General features: G+C 42.1%; 1 protein-coding gene across 4 annotated transcripts in view; it reads right to left on the reverse strand.

Annotated features, from left to right (window-relative positions):
• LOC133423122 (protein NLRC3-like) overlaps positions 1-15,060 on the reverse strand; it is a 71,131-nt gene that overhangs the window by 36,328 nt on the left and 19,743 nt on the right. For all 4 annotated transcript variants that reach the window (XM_061713261.1, XM_061713260.1, XM_061713263.1 and 1 more), the window contains exon 8: positions 7,807-7,983. In XM_061713261.1, the coding sequence (XP_061569245.1) occupies positions 7,807-7,983 (177 nt within the window). The remainder of the gene's footprint in view (positions 1-7,806; positions 7,984-15,060) is intronic.

Genomic DNA, 15,060 nt, shown 5'->3' on the forward strand with positions numbered 1-15,060 from the left:
CAGCGCGCGTAGGATCAAAACCCCTGCCGCTGCTCCTCTTCTCTCTCTTCCGATCACCCTCTCATCCGAGCTGGATCGTTTGGCTCTGGGCCAAGATCCCATCTCCCTTTCTCCCCCCGGCTGGGGGGAGGTGTAAGGCCCCATCGGGCCGCTCCGTTGGACCTGCAGCCCGTTGAAGCCGCGGTGCACGGAGCCGCCCCCATCGTCTCTTCTCAACCTCATCTCATCGGCGCAGGCCAAAGCATCCCATCTCCTCTCTCTCCCCCCGGGCTGGGGGGAGGCAGGAGGCCCGCACCGGACCGGGCCCTGCGGGGTCCGGCCGTTGAAGCCGCGGTCCCCCGGGAGGCTCCGATTTCTCACTAAACTCTGTTCCTCTTTAAGTTCACAGATCCAAGCTTCCGACGCCCACGCGCTCCCGGCAACCAGATCGGGACACAGCTGCGATTGAGTTCTCTGACTGAACCCCCCCTCCCCGCTCCGAGCCCCTGTCTGCGAACCGGCGCAGGGATCGGGGACGGACGGCCGGCGTCTCGCCCGGCGTGAGCTCTCCCGGGGCCCGGACGGCCGCGCGTCGGCGACCGGCGCAGAGAGGGAAGCACGGCAAGGAGAGACCGGTCCCCCCGCCGCGCCTAGGAATGCGTGTGAGCCTCCGTTTTGGTCCGGAACCACGGCCCGGCACGAGGCGGCCCCGCCGCTGTCTAATCCGTTTCAGGGGAAGGGACGGGACGCGATAGCCTGACTGCGAAACCCCAGCAGGACCGCGAACCCAGTCACAAACCCGCAGGCACCCGATTCCGGATCCCAGAGGAGACGTGAGCCCGCGTAGCAGTGATCAGTAGGATTTAAGAGTGTTCAGAACTGTGTGTGAGATTGTGAGACCTGGGTGTATGAGTTTAACTGGGAGTGTTACAGAGCTAAATCTGTGTTCAGAGCTGAGATTACACCACCATCATTATAAGGACTGTTTTCATTAATTTGTAGTCACTACTTTCTGCTAGTCATTCACGTTTTAAAGCGCTGTTTTCTGCAGTTGATCACGGTTTAACACCGGGATCACCATCCGTGCTAATTACACGTGGCCAAGAGGGCGCGTCCATCTTTAAAAGACCACAGGAACCCTGTTTGAACTGTAGATGTTCTGTATCTTCGTTATTATTGCTTGATTTCTTTTCGTTTTCATTCCATGCATTTAACGTTTATGTTTCATTTTATTGATTGTTGTTTTTCTTGTTAGTTAATGGTTTTATAATAATGTCGTGTGCCATCAGATTTATTCGGGTACTTATTTACATCTCTTTTGATACCCGTATGTAAATAAACTCTGATTGATTTCTTTATGAGTGGTTGTGTTATTTCATGCAAGATTTGGTCACAAATTGATTTGTTTAAGCAGAGCCTAGTGTTCGGACATCACGCCTTCACTGTTATTCTGTAAGATTTGCTGTTCTGCAGGATAATTCAAATCATAATGAGACTGATTTTCTGCTGTTAGTTATCGAATCCCACCGGAAGTAAGGCCCCGGCGGTGGTGCCCCTACGAGAATTATCATTTTTGATAATACAATTTGATAAATAGTCAACTTTATTAATTATTAATAATTCTTTAATAGAATTATCATTAGCCTTGATAACTGGACAGCCAAGCTACCTATGAGTTGCACAACATAAATGGCGCCCCAGCGTGAGGCTCTCTCGAAACGATATTTGTGGCCAGTTTGTATGAAATAACAGAACATTAATTTTGATCGGGAAAGAAAATATTTTTATTTTTCTTCCCCCCTCATTATCTGATTCCTACGGTTATTTTAAAACATCCCTGTTCTAATGGCAACCTCGCCTCACTAAAGGGTGATTGCTTTGTTAAGTTCTTTAATTTTATTAATTTGAACTTTTATTTTTCATCACACGATTATTAATCTTGTGATTGATTTCCTCTGCAACCTTGCTTCACTGAAGGTAATGGTTGGGTTTGCTTTAAGTTCTGTTAAGTTTATTAACCTGAACTTTTTCTATCACTCAATTTTTGTGAATCTGTTTGAGTAATTTCCTCTTGCAACCAGGTTCCATGGAAACTAATGGTTGGCTCGCTGTAAGTTCCTGATTTTTATTAATCCGAACTTTTATTGAGGGATCACTATTTTATTAATCGCTGATTAATTCCCTTTTGCAACCATACTTAACTGAAGGTAATGGTTGACTTAATTTCTTTAATTCTATTAATTGAACTGTTGCTGATTACCCCATGTGAGTTATTCATCTTCTCAGATTAATCTCTACTGTGTTTTAAGTTGAATCTTTAATTTAAAGTTATTTAAAGATTCCTCCCTTTTTATTCACTTTATTAATTCCTTTCAGTTGGTTCTTGCTTCTAAGGTTATAACCAATACCCCAGTCTCTCAGGGTTTGTTATCGGTTTAATTTCTTCTAATCTGGGTGATAACGTGAGCTGACTTCGTTAATAAGTGTAATCTCTTGCCAGAATCCCAAGCGAAGCGCTGGGGCCTGGATCGTGAGCTGAGGTGTGGTTATTAATGGCAGAGAGCTCATCGCAGTGGATGGAGAACCAGAAGAGGTGGATAGGCTGATGCAGATGGACCGACAGGCAAGTCTGTTCTTAGGCTGGACCCAAAAGTGGTGAGCCCGGTCATCTCATCCCCTGAGCCCCCTGGTCAGACGCCACCATGAGTAAGCCAAAAATTAATTACCCGAAAGGAGCTGCGGCCCTTCCCAGTTTTCACTGTTACTGACGCTGAAGAAGCAGCTCAGCGTTTTCTTAAAGTAAACCAGAGAAGAACAACCAAGGCGCAGACGCCGTACCTTAGAGCGAGGGGGGTCCCACGTTCCCACGTTTGACCTTTTTAGCCAAAGAACACTGAACAGCTGCATTACCTTGTATGCAGCGGCCCCCTCACAATTTTTCTGACCCAGAAGTGGAAGTCCGCTCCACACCTGGAAAGGGGGGTAGGATACCTTGGGGCGTTAAAAAAAAAGAATTCACGCCTACACACAACTTTCAGGCTTCCACAGCCAAACATAAGTTAATGTGTGTTTTTGTCGCCTAGCAATTAATCAAAGAGTGGTTAAATTGTTGGCTTTTGATTTTAGGTACAGTGTACATCCTGAAACCTAACTAACCCCTCCTTTTATCTTTCATCTACCGCACTTTAAGAGTGATATCACTGTGTTAGGTAAATGAATGATGTTATTGCTTCAAATACGTTTTTCTTTTCGTATTTTTGTGCATTGCTCGCCTAGTGGACTAACCAGGCCAGCTCACGCCCTCAGAGTTTGATGATCACATGGACTTGGACCGTTTGTTTTAGCTCCGACGCGGACCCTGCAGTCCTTCATCGAATCTCAAAGGGGGGATTGTTGGGCCGCACCCAGTGATCATCTGGACTTATAAATGTATGAATATTTTGTGATTATGAGGACCTGTAAAACCAGACTTTGCCCCTTCTTCCTGAAGTCCTGCGACCCCCTGCTGCTAACTCCTGGTTATCTCGGCCTGGGTCGAGATAGTCCGTTTACGACCCCCACGGCATGGCCGGAGATCAAAACAAGGACCCAGCAGGGTTTCTGCCAGGGAAAACAGACTTCCTTGGGGTTTTTTATGACACCTAAGCAGGGGTCGGGACGCAGCGGAGCGTAAAACCAGACCTCAAAATGGTACTGCTTCTTTGAACCCCCCCCTTTTCCGCTTTAATGTGCCTCATAAAATGGCGCCGTTGCCTGAACTACAACCCCCAGCATGCCTTGCGGGGGGGGGTGGCACCTACAAGCGGCGCACATCCAATCGCAATGAGGCACCGATGACGTCACCGCAGCGCGCGTAGGATCAAAACCCCTGCCGCTGCTCCTCTTCTCTCTCTTCCGATCACCCTCTCATCCGAGCTGGATCGTTTGGCTCTGGGCCAAGATCCCATCTCCCTTTCTCCCCCCGGCTGGGGGGAGGTGTAAGGCCCCATCGGGCCGCTCCGTTGGACCTGCAGCCCGTTGAAGCCGCGGTGCACGGAGCCGCCCCCATCGTCTCTTCTCAACCTCATCTCATCGGCGCAGGCCAAAGCATCCCATCTCCTCTCTCTCCCCCCGGGCTGGGGGGAGGCAGGAGGCCCGCACCGGACCGGGCCCTGCGGGGTCCGGCCGTTGAAGCCGCGGTCCCCCGGGAGGCTCCGATTTCTCACTAAACTCTGTTCCTCTTTAAGTTCACAGATCCAAGCTTCCGACGCCCACGCGCTCCCGGCAACCAGATCGGGACACAGCTGCGATTGAGTTCTCTGACTGAACCCCCCCTCCCCGCTCCGAGCCCCTGTCTGCGAACCGGCGCAGGGATCGGGGACGGACGGCCGGCGTCTCGCCCGGCGTGAGCTCTCCCGGGGCCCGGACGGCCGCGCGTCGGCGACCGGCGCAGAGAGGGAAGCACGGCAAGGAGAGACCGGTCCCCCCGCCGCGCCTAGGAATGCGTGTGAGCCTCCGTTTTGGTCCGGAACCACGGCCCGGCACGAGGCGGCCCCGCCGCTGTCTAATCCGTTTCAGGGGAAGGGACGGGACGCGATAGCCTGACTGCGAAACCCCAGCAGGACCGCGAACCCAGTCACAAACCCGCAGGCACCCGATTCCGGATCCCAGAGGAGACGTGAGCCCGCGTAGCAGTGATCAGTAGGATTTAAGAGTGTTCAGAACTGTGTGTGAGATTGTGAGACCTGGGTGTATGAGTTTAACTGGGAGTGTTACAGAGCTAAATCTGTGTTCAGAGCTGAGATTACACCACCATCATTATAAGGACTGTTTTCATTAATTTGTAGTCACTACTTTCTGCTAGTCATTCACGTTTTAAAGCGCTGTTTTCTGCAGTTGATCACGGTTTAACACCGGGATCACCATCCGTGCTAATTACACGTGGCCAAGAGGGCGCGTCCATCTTTAAAAGACCACAGGAACCCTGTTTGAACTGTAGATGTTCTGTATCTTCGTTATTATTGCTTGATTTCTTTTCGTTTTCATTCCATGCATTTAACGTTTATGTTTCATTTTATTGATTGTTGTTTTTCTTGTTAGTTAATGGTTTTATAATAATGTCGTGTGCCATCAGATTTATTCGGGTACTTATTTACATCTCTTTTGATACCCGTATGTAAATAAACTCTGATTGATTTCTTTATGAGTGGTTGTGTTATTTCATGCAAGATTTGGTCACAAATTGATTTGTTTAAGCAGAGCCTAGTGTTCGGACATCACGCCTTCACTGTTATTCTGTAAGATTTGCTGTTCTGCAGGATAATTCAAATCATAATGAGACTGATTTTCTGCTGTTAGTTATCGAATCCCACCGGAAGTAAGGCCCCGGCGGTGGTGCCCCTACGAGAATTATCATTTTTGATAATACAATTTGATAAATAGTCAACTTTATTAATTATTAATAATTCTTTAATAGAATTATCATTAGCCTTGATAACTGGACAGCCAAGCTACCTATGAGTTGCACAACAGTTATCATCCTTATTTTATTATTTGTTGTCTTACTTTTTGAATAAAAACGTTTTTTGTATCACTACACTTCTAATGCACAACATGGGTCAAAAATGACCCACATTTATTTTCTGTGTTATTTCATGTATGGCTGAGTGTTGCTTTGCTCTGCCTTTGAAATACATGTATTTTATCATCCACTATCCCATGTATACAGTAAATAACATGTTTCTATTCAGCACTAGTCATCATTTTTATGTTTCTTTTCTTACTTTGTGAACAAGCACAACTTTTGTATTCCTACATCAACTTCGCACACATGCACATGCACCTGCACGTGCACCTGCACGTGCATCTGCACGTGCACCTGCACGTGCTCCTGCATGTGCACCTGCATGTGCACCTGGTAGGAACCTTTGACCATGTTTGAAATTAGGAATATAATGACTGCGGACATCTGCTAATCACCACCTGCTCAGCACAACTGCCTCTAGTAAGTAAGTTGCTTTACCTAAGAAAATATTTGATGACACAGAAAGATAACTGAATTGAGTTTATATACATTACTGAAAGTATTGTGCTTTTGATTTACTTTATCCAGAGTACTGCTTGCAGATTTACAGCTGAAATGGTTCTGAGAATGTTGGATGAAGAACCAGATGAGGATGCTATTGGAAGTGATTTTGAGTCTGTGGCCTTGCGGGAGCTGTTTTGTAGATCTGCAACAAAATCCAATGTACAAGGCCACTATGGGGCTCAGGAGATATGAAGATATCCGGCACTTCATACATTTTGATGACAAGAGGGAGGACCAGGGCATTGCGTCAGGGAACAGACCACTATCAGTTCTATTTTATTTTACTTTGGTCAACGCATCATTTTATTTTTAGTTATCTATTGTCAGATGTATTTGTGTGTTCCAAAGTGAGAAATAAACATGTTTCAAAAGTTACTTTTATGAATGTTTGGTCCAAATCACAACTAAAATAGTAAAATATTGTTATTATATGCCTTCATTTATCTTTAAATCATACTTGGATAAACGGGTCATTTTTGATCCATCTGTGTTAACTTGATATAGTAATACAAAAATTAAGTATATTCAAAAAATAAGGCTGGAAACAAATAAATAATGATGCATGATACTCAAAAACAAGATATCTAAAGAATATGTGGATTATTGGATACTAAAATACATTGATCTAAAAAGATACAGGAAAGAAAAACTCAGCCTGCATGAGATAACATGGGATATGAATGCGGGTCATTTTTGACCCATGTTGTGCATTAAAAGGGGTGTCCTTATATTGTGCATCAGAGGGTTAATTGTGTGATCTAAACGGAGAAGTCAACAACACTAAAGATGTAGAACCTGGAGGAGATGACATATGTGCTGCTGGGTCTGTGACTTGTGTTCGATATCAAGTTAAAAAATGAGAGTGAAAGAAGCTTTAAGCCGTGAGGTTTTTTTTTGTCTCGGCGTTGCTGAAAAGTCAGCTGGAGCCGTGAGCAGCTTTGAAGTGACAGAGCTCCTGGTGGATCTGGTCGTTCCTTATCGCCTGTCTACATCAGCCACCAGGTTTATGAACATCTGCACCTCAGAGTTGGATCACCAAACAGACTTTTGCGCTGCCATTTCCTGTCAAATAAAATGGAGAAGCTGCGAGTCGCTCTTTCGCTAATCTCCGCCTCCTGACTCAGACGTCTGACGGCCCCCCGAACAATCGGTGGCCTGTAGTGTGATGACATCAGATGCAGCCGACTCAGCCCGCTTAGAACCTCGGCAGAATAGATACAGAAGAAGTATCAACTCGGCATGCCTCCACCTGCCTCGGCCCGTAGTGGAGAAGCGCAAAACCGGGGTGTGGCAAGTCGAGTCGCGCTGAGTAGGTACTAGTGTAAAAGCGCCATTAGAAAAGCAGAAGTAAATTGTACAATAAATCTCTCATCTACCTGGTAAATGTCCTGTATTTAACGGCGAATGCAACTCAGGGACCTCAGCTATACAAGGACATTATATACCGGTGTATATATTTTTGTATTATATGTACATTATTGTTATTGCAATATATGTTGATTGTTTTTTGTATAGTTATTTGTTCTTTTCTTAATTATGTGTATTTCTGACTTGCCTGACTTTGGGAGAACGCAAAATAATTCCAATGTACCGGTGACCTATTGTGTACCTATTCTGTTCTATTCTATTCGATTATTCCTAAAATAAAGACGTTTCTTCATATCAGATATTAAATGTTTCATGAAAATGCTTTGGATTAAAGTACGTAGTTTTGGAGGATGATAAGTGGATAAATGTGGAAACATCTCCAGTGGACTGACCTCAGAGTCTCCAGTCCACAGTTTGGACTCTCCAGTCCACCAGACAGAAGCTTCACTCCTGAATCCTGCAGGTTCTGGTTCCGACTCAGGTCCAGTTCTGTCAGATGGGAGGGGTTGGACTTCAGAGCGGACGCAACAACTTCACAGTGAGTCTCTGAGAGATAACAACCAACAAATCTGTGATGAGAGAAAATATGATGTCAGTTGTAATAAAGTCTGATTTAAAGCCAGACTGACCCCTCCCCTTCCCGTTACATAGATTAATCTTGGAGCAGCAAACACATCAACTAGATCAGGGGTTCTTAACCTTTCTGACCTTGGGGCCCAATTTTTTCAGTACAGACTGGCCCGGGGGCCCATGAAATATTAACACTGTATAGCAGGGGTATTCAACTAAAACTTTAAGAGATCCATTTAGAGAAAATGTACTCAAGCGAAGGTCCAGAACATCATAATATATATATATATATATATATATATATATATATATATATATATATATATATATATATATATATATATATATATATATATTCAAGTAGCCTCATAGTTGTATCAACATCTGCATCTGACTGTTGTAAAGTACATATTTGCCACTTAACATGTGTAACTTGAATTAAACATATTTTTTTCTCTTAAAAATAAAATATTTTAGTTTATTTTTCAAATGCGATCTTATTTTATTTCTCTACCATCAGTTTGAATTTCCCCTTTTCTTTGTTAATTGTCTCAACACATTTCTATAATAAATGAATATAAACACATCTTAACAATTGAACAGTTTTGCAGTTTCTCTTTCTTCCCCTCTTTTAATCTTATGCCCCCGCTTTCTTTTTTTTTTTTTTAACTTTATTTTTAAAGATTTTTATATTTTTGACATTACAAGTAAAATGTAACAATGACAAAGTTAAAAGCCAAGCAAAATAAAAGAAAGAAAAATAACAAAAGTGCACAGATTGTAACAACAGGTCAGGTCGGTGAGCCACTCTGAAATCAACAGCAAAGGAAAAGCCACATGGCAAGCATTGGAAGTGAAACCCCCATCAAAAGTCCCAAACATAAAGTCCCAGGCCATCAGTTACACATACATATATACCGGCAGAGAGGGATGTGAAGAACCTGTTTATCTTCATAAACCTCACATTCTCACAAATATGTACACACAACTCCACGCCCTCTTCTTCACCCATCAAAATAAGATGACCACTTCCACCAGTAAGTATTAAATGTACCCATATTGAGGTTCAAGGAGAAGGTTATTTTTTCCATGATATATATCTCATTCATAATTCCTGTCCATTCCTCTTTTGTCGGGGGCTCTTTAGTCAGCCACCTCCTTGTTAGAGCTTTTTTACTGGCTGCTAACATTATTTTAAACAGGTATTTGTCACTTGGGTCAAGTGAGGCAGGGATATTCCCAAGATATATTATTTTGAAATCCTGTGTGATCTGCAAACCCAATATTGAATTGGTTATACTTATTATATCCCCCCAGTAGGGCTGGATCGTTGGGCAGTCCCGGAAGATGTGGAAATGATCTGCCTGGGGGTTTCCACACTCCCGCCAGCATTGTCCACTTCCTGGCTGATTCTGTGGATGTTTCATTTTTGGAGTGATAAAAAAATCTGACCATGTTTTTCCACGCAAATTCCCTCCATAGTCCCGAACTCGAAGTGCTCAATGGGTTTTACAGATGTTTGACCAATCCTCGTCTGATATTTCTATTTTAGCTTCCTTCTCCCATTTATGTTTAATATAAAGTGTGGAGTTCCCAATTTGAGACTGTAAACATGCGTATAATCTAGCAATCATTTTTCTGATGGACTTGGATTTATATGAGTTGATCAAAATATTTATTAGATCTATGTTACACTCTTCTGTTGTTTTTATATTACTGTGATAATGGGCTCTAACCTGAAGGTACCTATAGAAGTCATGTTTTTCTAAATTATATCTATCTTTTAGTGTTTGGAAACTTTCTAATACTCCTTTAACAGAGATGAGGCAGTATGTAGTAATGTTTGTATCAGTGACCAGTGTTTGTATCTCCCATCCATCTGAGCAGGTTTAAAATCTTCATCATGTGTCACCCATCTTAATAGTTTGATTTGTTTTTCCAATTTAAGTTTGCGACATTCCCCAAACCATATGTTTATGGGCGTTTTTGTCCAGCAGTTTAATTTTCCTTTTTGTTGTAGGTATTGAGTTCTGTCTCCAAGCAATGTCTGGAGGGGGATGTCCAGTTGGGACAAGTCTAGGTCCTTCCATTTAGCGCTGTAATTTGGATCACGCCAATAAATCAGATACCTCAATTGTGCCGCTTTGTAGTAGTTCTCTATGTTTGGCAAAGACAGTCCCCCTTCTTCTTTAGTTAGTTGCAAAGTGTTATATCTAACCCTGGGTTTTAGGCCTCTCCATATGAAAACAGAGAACATTCTTTTCCAGTCGATAAATTGTTTAAGTGGTATTTCTATGGGTATCGATTGGAAGAGAAAAAGTAAACGGGGTAGGGTGTTCATTTTAATGATGTCTATCCTGTTATGCAGGTCTAATGGTAACAAGGTCCATCTATTTAAATCTGTTTTAATGTCTTTAGTAATTGTCAGGTAATTTGTAGCATAAATGGTGGATAAATCCTTTGGAATTTTAATTCCCAGATATTTAATGGTGTCGTTATCCCATTTGAAGTTATAAAGGGTGTAGATACACGGTGCAGGTCTGTAATTATAGGAGAGGATCTGCGTTTTGTGCAGGGCTCCAGACTAACTTTTTCACAGGTAGCACTGGTGCCACCTAGCTTTTCATTTAGTAGCACCAAAACAAATTAGGTAGCACCATATTTTTCATTGCTAACATTAGTTACATTATTAAGCATTAATTGTTTACGTATGTATAGGAAACACATATAGCCTACAGTTAGGCTAGTTAATGTTTACTAGTCAGAGTTAGTTAATAAATTAAAAGTTGGATAATATAATCTATATAAATGCTTAGTAATGTTAATGTACTAACTAATGTTAGGCTAATTAAGGTGACTTTATGGTAAAGTGTTACCTCTGTGTTTTTATAAGATACCTGGGGTCCGTTTCACAAAGCAGGTTTAGTGAAAACTCTGAGTCTGTTAACCCTGAAATGAGGGAAACTCTGAGTTTTCCGTTTCACAAAGGGAGGTAACTCAAACCAGAGAAAGAGAGGTAACTCTAGCCTGTTTCACAAAGAGAGGTAACTTAAGCTCTCGGTCAGTTACCGTAGTAACAGACGCTCTGAACCTAACCTGGTCGGGACCAGGTTTATATCGTGAAACCTGGAGTTTTTCTGCGTCTCCGCCTCTTTCAGAGCCGCACGCACATTTGATTTCCTCATTCATTCAGTCAGCAGGCGAGTTTTGGCGAAGTTCTGCCGTCTGTCATTAAAAACAGACTCAGAATATATATTAGAAGTCCATCGTCACGAACATGGCATGTCCTTTTGATGAAGACACAATTGATGAAGGTGCAGAATTAATGCGCAGAGAATTAAATATTCGTCGGGAGATGGTTATCAGACCACGTAATACATGTACATTATAGTCTCATTACAGGCAAAGCAATATATGTTAATCCTTTATTTGTTATAATTTTGATGATTGAATTGTTTAATGATATTCAAATTTTTTTAGATTTTTTATTTGGGGTTTTCATAAACTGTGAGCCATAATCACCAAAATTATAACAAATAAAGACTTGAAATATCTCACTTTGCATGTAGTGGGAAATAATATTTGTTTCACCTTAAGTTGAATTTACTACGAATGAAGTTTTGCAATATATTCAAATTTTCCGACCTCCACCTGTATATTATTACACGAATAAAACGAGAATAAACAGGGGTCTCCAACTCCGGTCCTGGATCCACCTATCCAGCATGTTTTAGGTGTCTCCCTGCATGAACACACCTGATTCTAATCAATCGTCGTCATTAACTTGTCATCAAGGTCCGGACAGTTCTGTTGCTGACACAGCTCCTTGTATCATGGTGTGGTGAAGCAGGGAAAGATGTAAAACATGCTGGATAGGTGCTCTCCAGGACCGGAGTTGGAGAACCCTGGCATAATATGTGTCTGTATTGGTTCAATACGGAACGCAACTTTTAATTCCCAATTACGGAACAATTCTGTATTTCAAGGGACGGGTGGCAAGCCTAAACCTGTCCAAGCCATCAAGGAGTTCCACAGGATTGCAGGTGAATGATGTGGAGATCTGTTAAATTAATTTTATATTATTCTGTGCTGCGGTGTTACTCTTTTTTCCAAAAACATGTTCAAATTCACTGTATGCGCGTATTTAAAATATCTAATTCCATTCTGGTGAAAAAGGACACGGCGTGAAGTATGTGGATCTTCAGATGCAAACTAACGTTTCCTCAAAGGGATTTTGTAAATTGAAATGGTAAATAAAGTTTAAAATAAAAAAAAGAAAAAGTATGTCGCTCTTTTGTGTCGCCGGTTGCCATGGTGAATCCTTGTATCAGCGCTCTACTGATGATGGCTTGTTATTTCCCTCACGCACGAGCTTAACTCCAGGTGAAACTACTTAGAGTTGAGTAAATTACCTCAAATCCGCTGTTCTGGAACCGATAACTCAGAGTTTCCGATCTCAGAGTAGATCAACCAAGAGTTCAGGTTTAGACTTAGAGTTTGTTGAACCTGCTTTGTGAAACGGGCCCCTGATCATTTACCTACAGAAATGAAAATGCTACATTTAGTCTGGGCTATCTCGCCCATCAGACAATCTAGCAACAGAAAATAAAACAGCAACAAAAATAAATATAACCATAAATATACAGGACTGTCTCAGAAAATTAGAATATTGTGATAAAGTCCTTTATTTTCTGTAATGCAAAAATGTCATACATTCTCGATTCATTAAAAATCAACTGAAATATTGCAAGCCTTTTATTATTTTAATATTTCTGATCATGGTTTACAGTTTAAGAAAACTCAAATATCCTATCTCAAAAAATTAGAATATTCTGGGAATCTTAATCTTAAACTGTAAGCCATAATCAGCAATATTAAAATAATAAAAGGCTTGCAATATTTCAGTTGATTTGTAATGAATCCAGAATGTATGACATTTCGTTTTTTTTAATTGCATTACAGAAAATAAAGAACTTTATCACAATATTCTAATTTTCTGAGACAGTCCTGTAAACTTGCTTGCGTCGTTGTGCTTGAACCACTTCTGAATATCCATGTTACTTTGTGTTAACGGAGCAGCAGAGAGCAGCGTCTTGCAGATCAGTGACGTACACTGGCTGATTTATGGTTCCGCGCTGCACCAACGCAGATCTTACGGCGTAGGATACGCGGGGACGCGAACGTACTGGGCGCGTCGCTGCGTACCCTACACCGTAGGATACGCCGTCGATTTAACGCGGAACCATAAATAAGGCTTAACGCGGGCGCATTTATCAGTTTTCTTTTCGTCTTTTCAACTGAGCAACACATAAACTGAGGGTGCAATGCTTATGCACCCTCGTAGAACCAGGCCTGCCTGTCCCTCGTATCTTAACCACGGGAACTGTGCCAGCCGTTGTTGAAAGCTGTACTTTTTTTTCTTCTCCCCACTCTCCCCCGCCTCTTTCACCAACCTGTCACTCTCTTCATCAGAAGAAGAAGAATCCATGTCGCTCCCTCTGCTAACCCTTCTCCTCCTCCTCCACCAGCCCATTTTTCTTCTTAAAATAATCGACTATAGACCGCTTCATACTGCATCTGCTTTGTTTACCTTTTTGAGCGCGCTGCGTGTACGCGCGCGTGCACTGCTGTGCACGTAACGTGCGCAGACCGTACCAGGTGCAGTCAGGCAGGTATAGGACTCGCAGGAATGAGCCAGAAAGTAAGATTCTATTATCAACCACTCCATTAATGCACTAACACAGCCGAGTGAAAAAAAAAATAAAATATTTTTTTGTTTCCACTAGTCCTCTTGCAAGTAGCACCGGAGCGACTTCATTAAATTTTAACTCGCACCTTAATAAATTAGGTCGCATATGCGACCTAATAGGTCGCACTCTGGAGCCCTGGTTTTGTGTGTATTTAGTTTATACCCAGAGATATGACCAAAGGTTTTCATACAGGACATTAATTTGGGAAGGCTCAAATCTGGCTGGGAGAGAGTGACCAGTATGTCATCTGCAAAGAGGCAAGTTTTGTATTCAGTCCCTTGAATCCAAATTCCTTGGATTGATTGATCTTCTCTGATTGCCTCGCGAGCGGCTCAATGAACAGAGCGAATAGGGCTGGACTCAGAGGGCATCCCTGTCTGTAGCCTCTTCCAAGTAGCACATGGTTAGATAAACTGCCATTTATTTTTATTCTTGCAGTGGGTAATTTGTACAGTTTTTTTTAAATTAGGATTACTTAACTGTTAAAACCAAAGCGTTAAGTATAAGTATTTTCAGCTGACAGAATCAAATGCCTTTTCAGCGTCAAGGCTCAGAGCAATAGATTCATCTTTGTTTTTACTCATATGGTCCACTAGGTGTAAGGCCCGTCTTGTATTATCATGTGTTTGTCTATTTTTAAGAAATCCTGTTTGATCTTCGTCTATTAAATCTGGAATTATGTCTTCCAATCTTTTTGCAATTATTGCAGCAAACAGTTTATAGTCTAAATTCAGAATAGAGATTGGTCTGTAGGAGCTGCATTCAAATTTGTCTTTACCCATCTTTGGTATTACAGTAATGATTGCTTGTCTCCAGGATGTGGGCGTTTCTTCCCCTTTAAGGATAGAGTTAAAGCAATTCAGCAATATTGGTGATAGAATTTCCCTAAACGTTTTGTACCATTCCGCTGGGTATCCGTCCACACCCGGCATTTTATTTGTCTTAAGTCTCGAAATGGCATCATCCAATTCCAGTTCTGTTATTTCATCCGTCATTATTTGATTCTGTACTGTACCAATGGATGGCAGATCCAATGAATTTAGAAAGTCTGTAATGTTTGAACATCCGGCATCCTCTGGTTGTGCGTATAAGTCTTTATAATAATTTTAAAAGGAATGTTGCATTTCTTCCAGTTTATGGCATATTCTACCAGACTGTGGGTCTTTGATTTTGTAAATGGATCTTTCATCTTGTTGCTTTTTTATCCTCCAGGCTAATAATTTCTTAGCTCTCGGCCCGTTATCGTAATATCTTTGTTTAATGAATTTAGCTTTTGTCTCTTCTGAACTAACATATATTTTATTTAAGCTTTGTTTGGTCAGGTTT

Source organism: Cololabis saira, chromosome 22 (assembly GCF_033807715.1).
Source record: "Cololabis saira isolate AMF1-May2022 chromosome 22, fColSai1.1, whole genome shotgun sequence".
Lineage (NCBI taxonomy): Eukaryota > Metazoa > Chordata > Actinopteri > Beloniformes > Belonidae > Cololabis > Cololabis saira.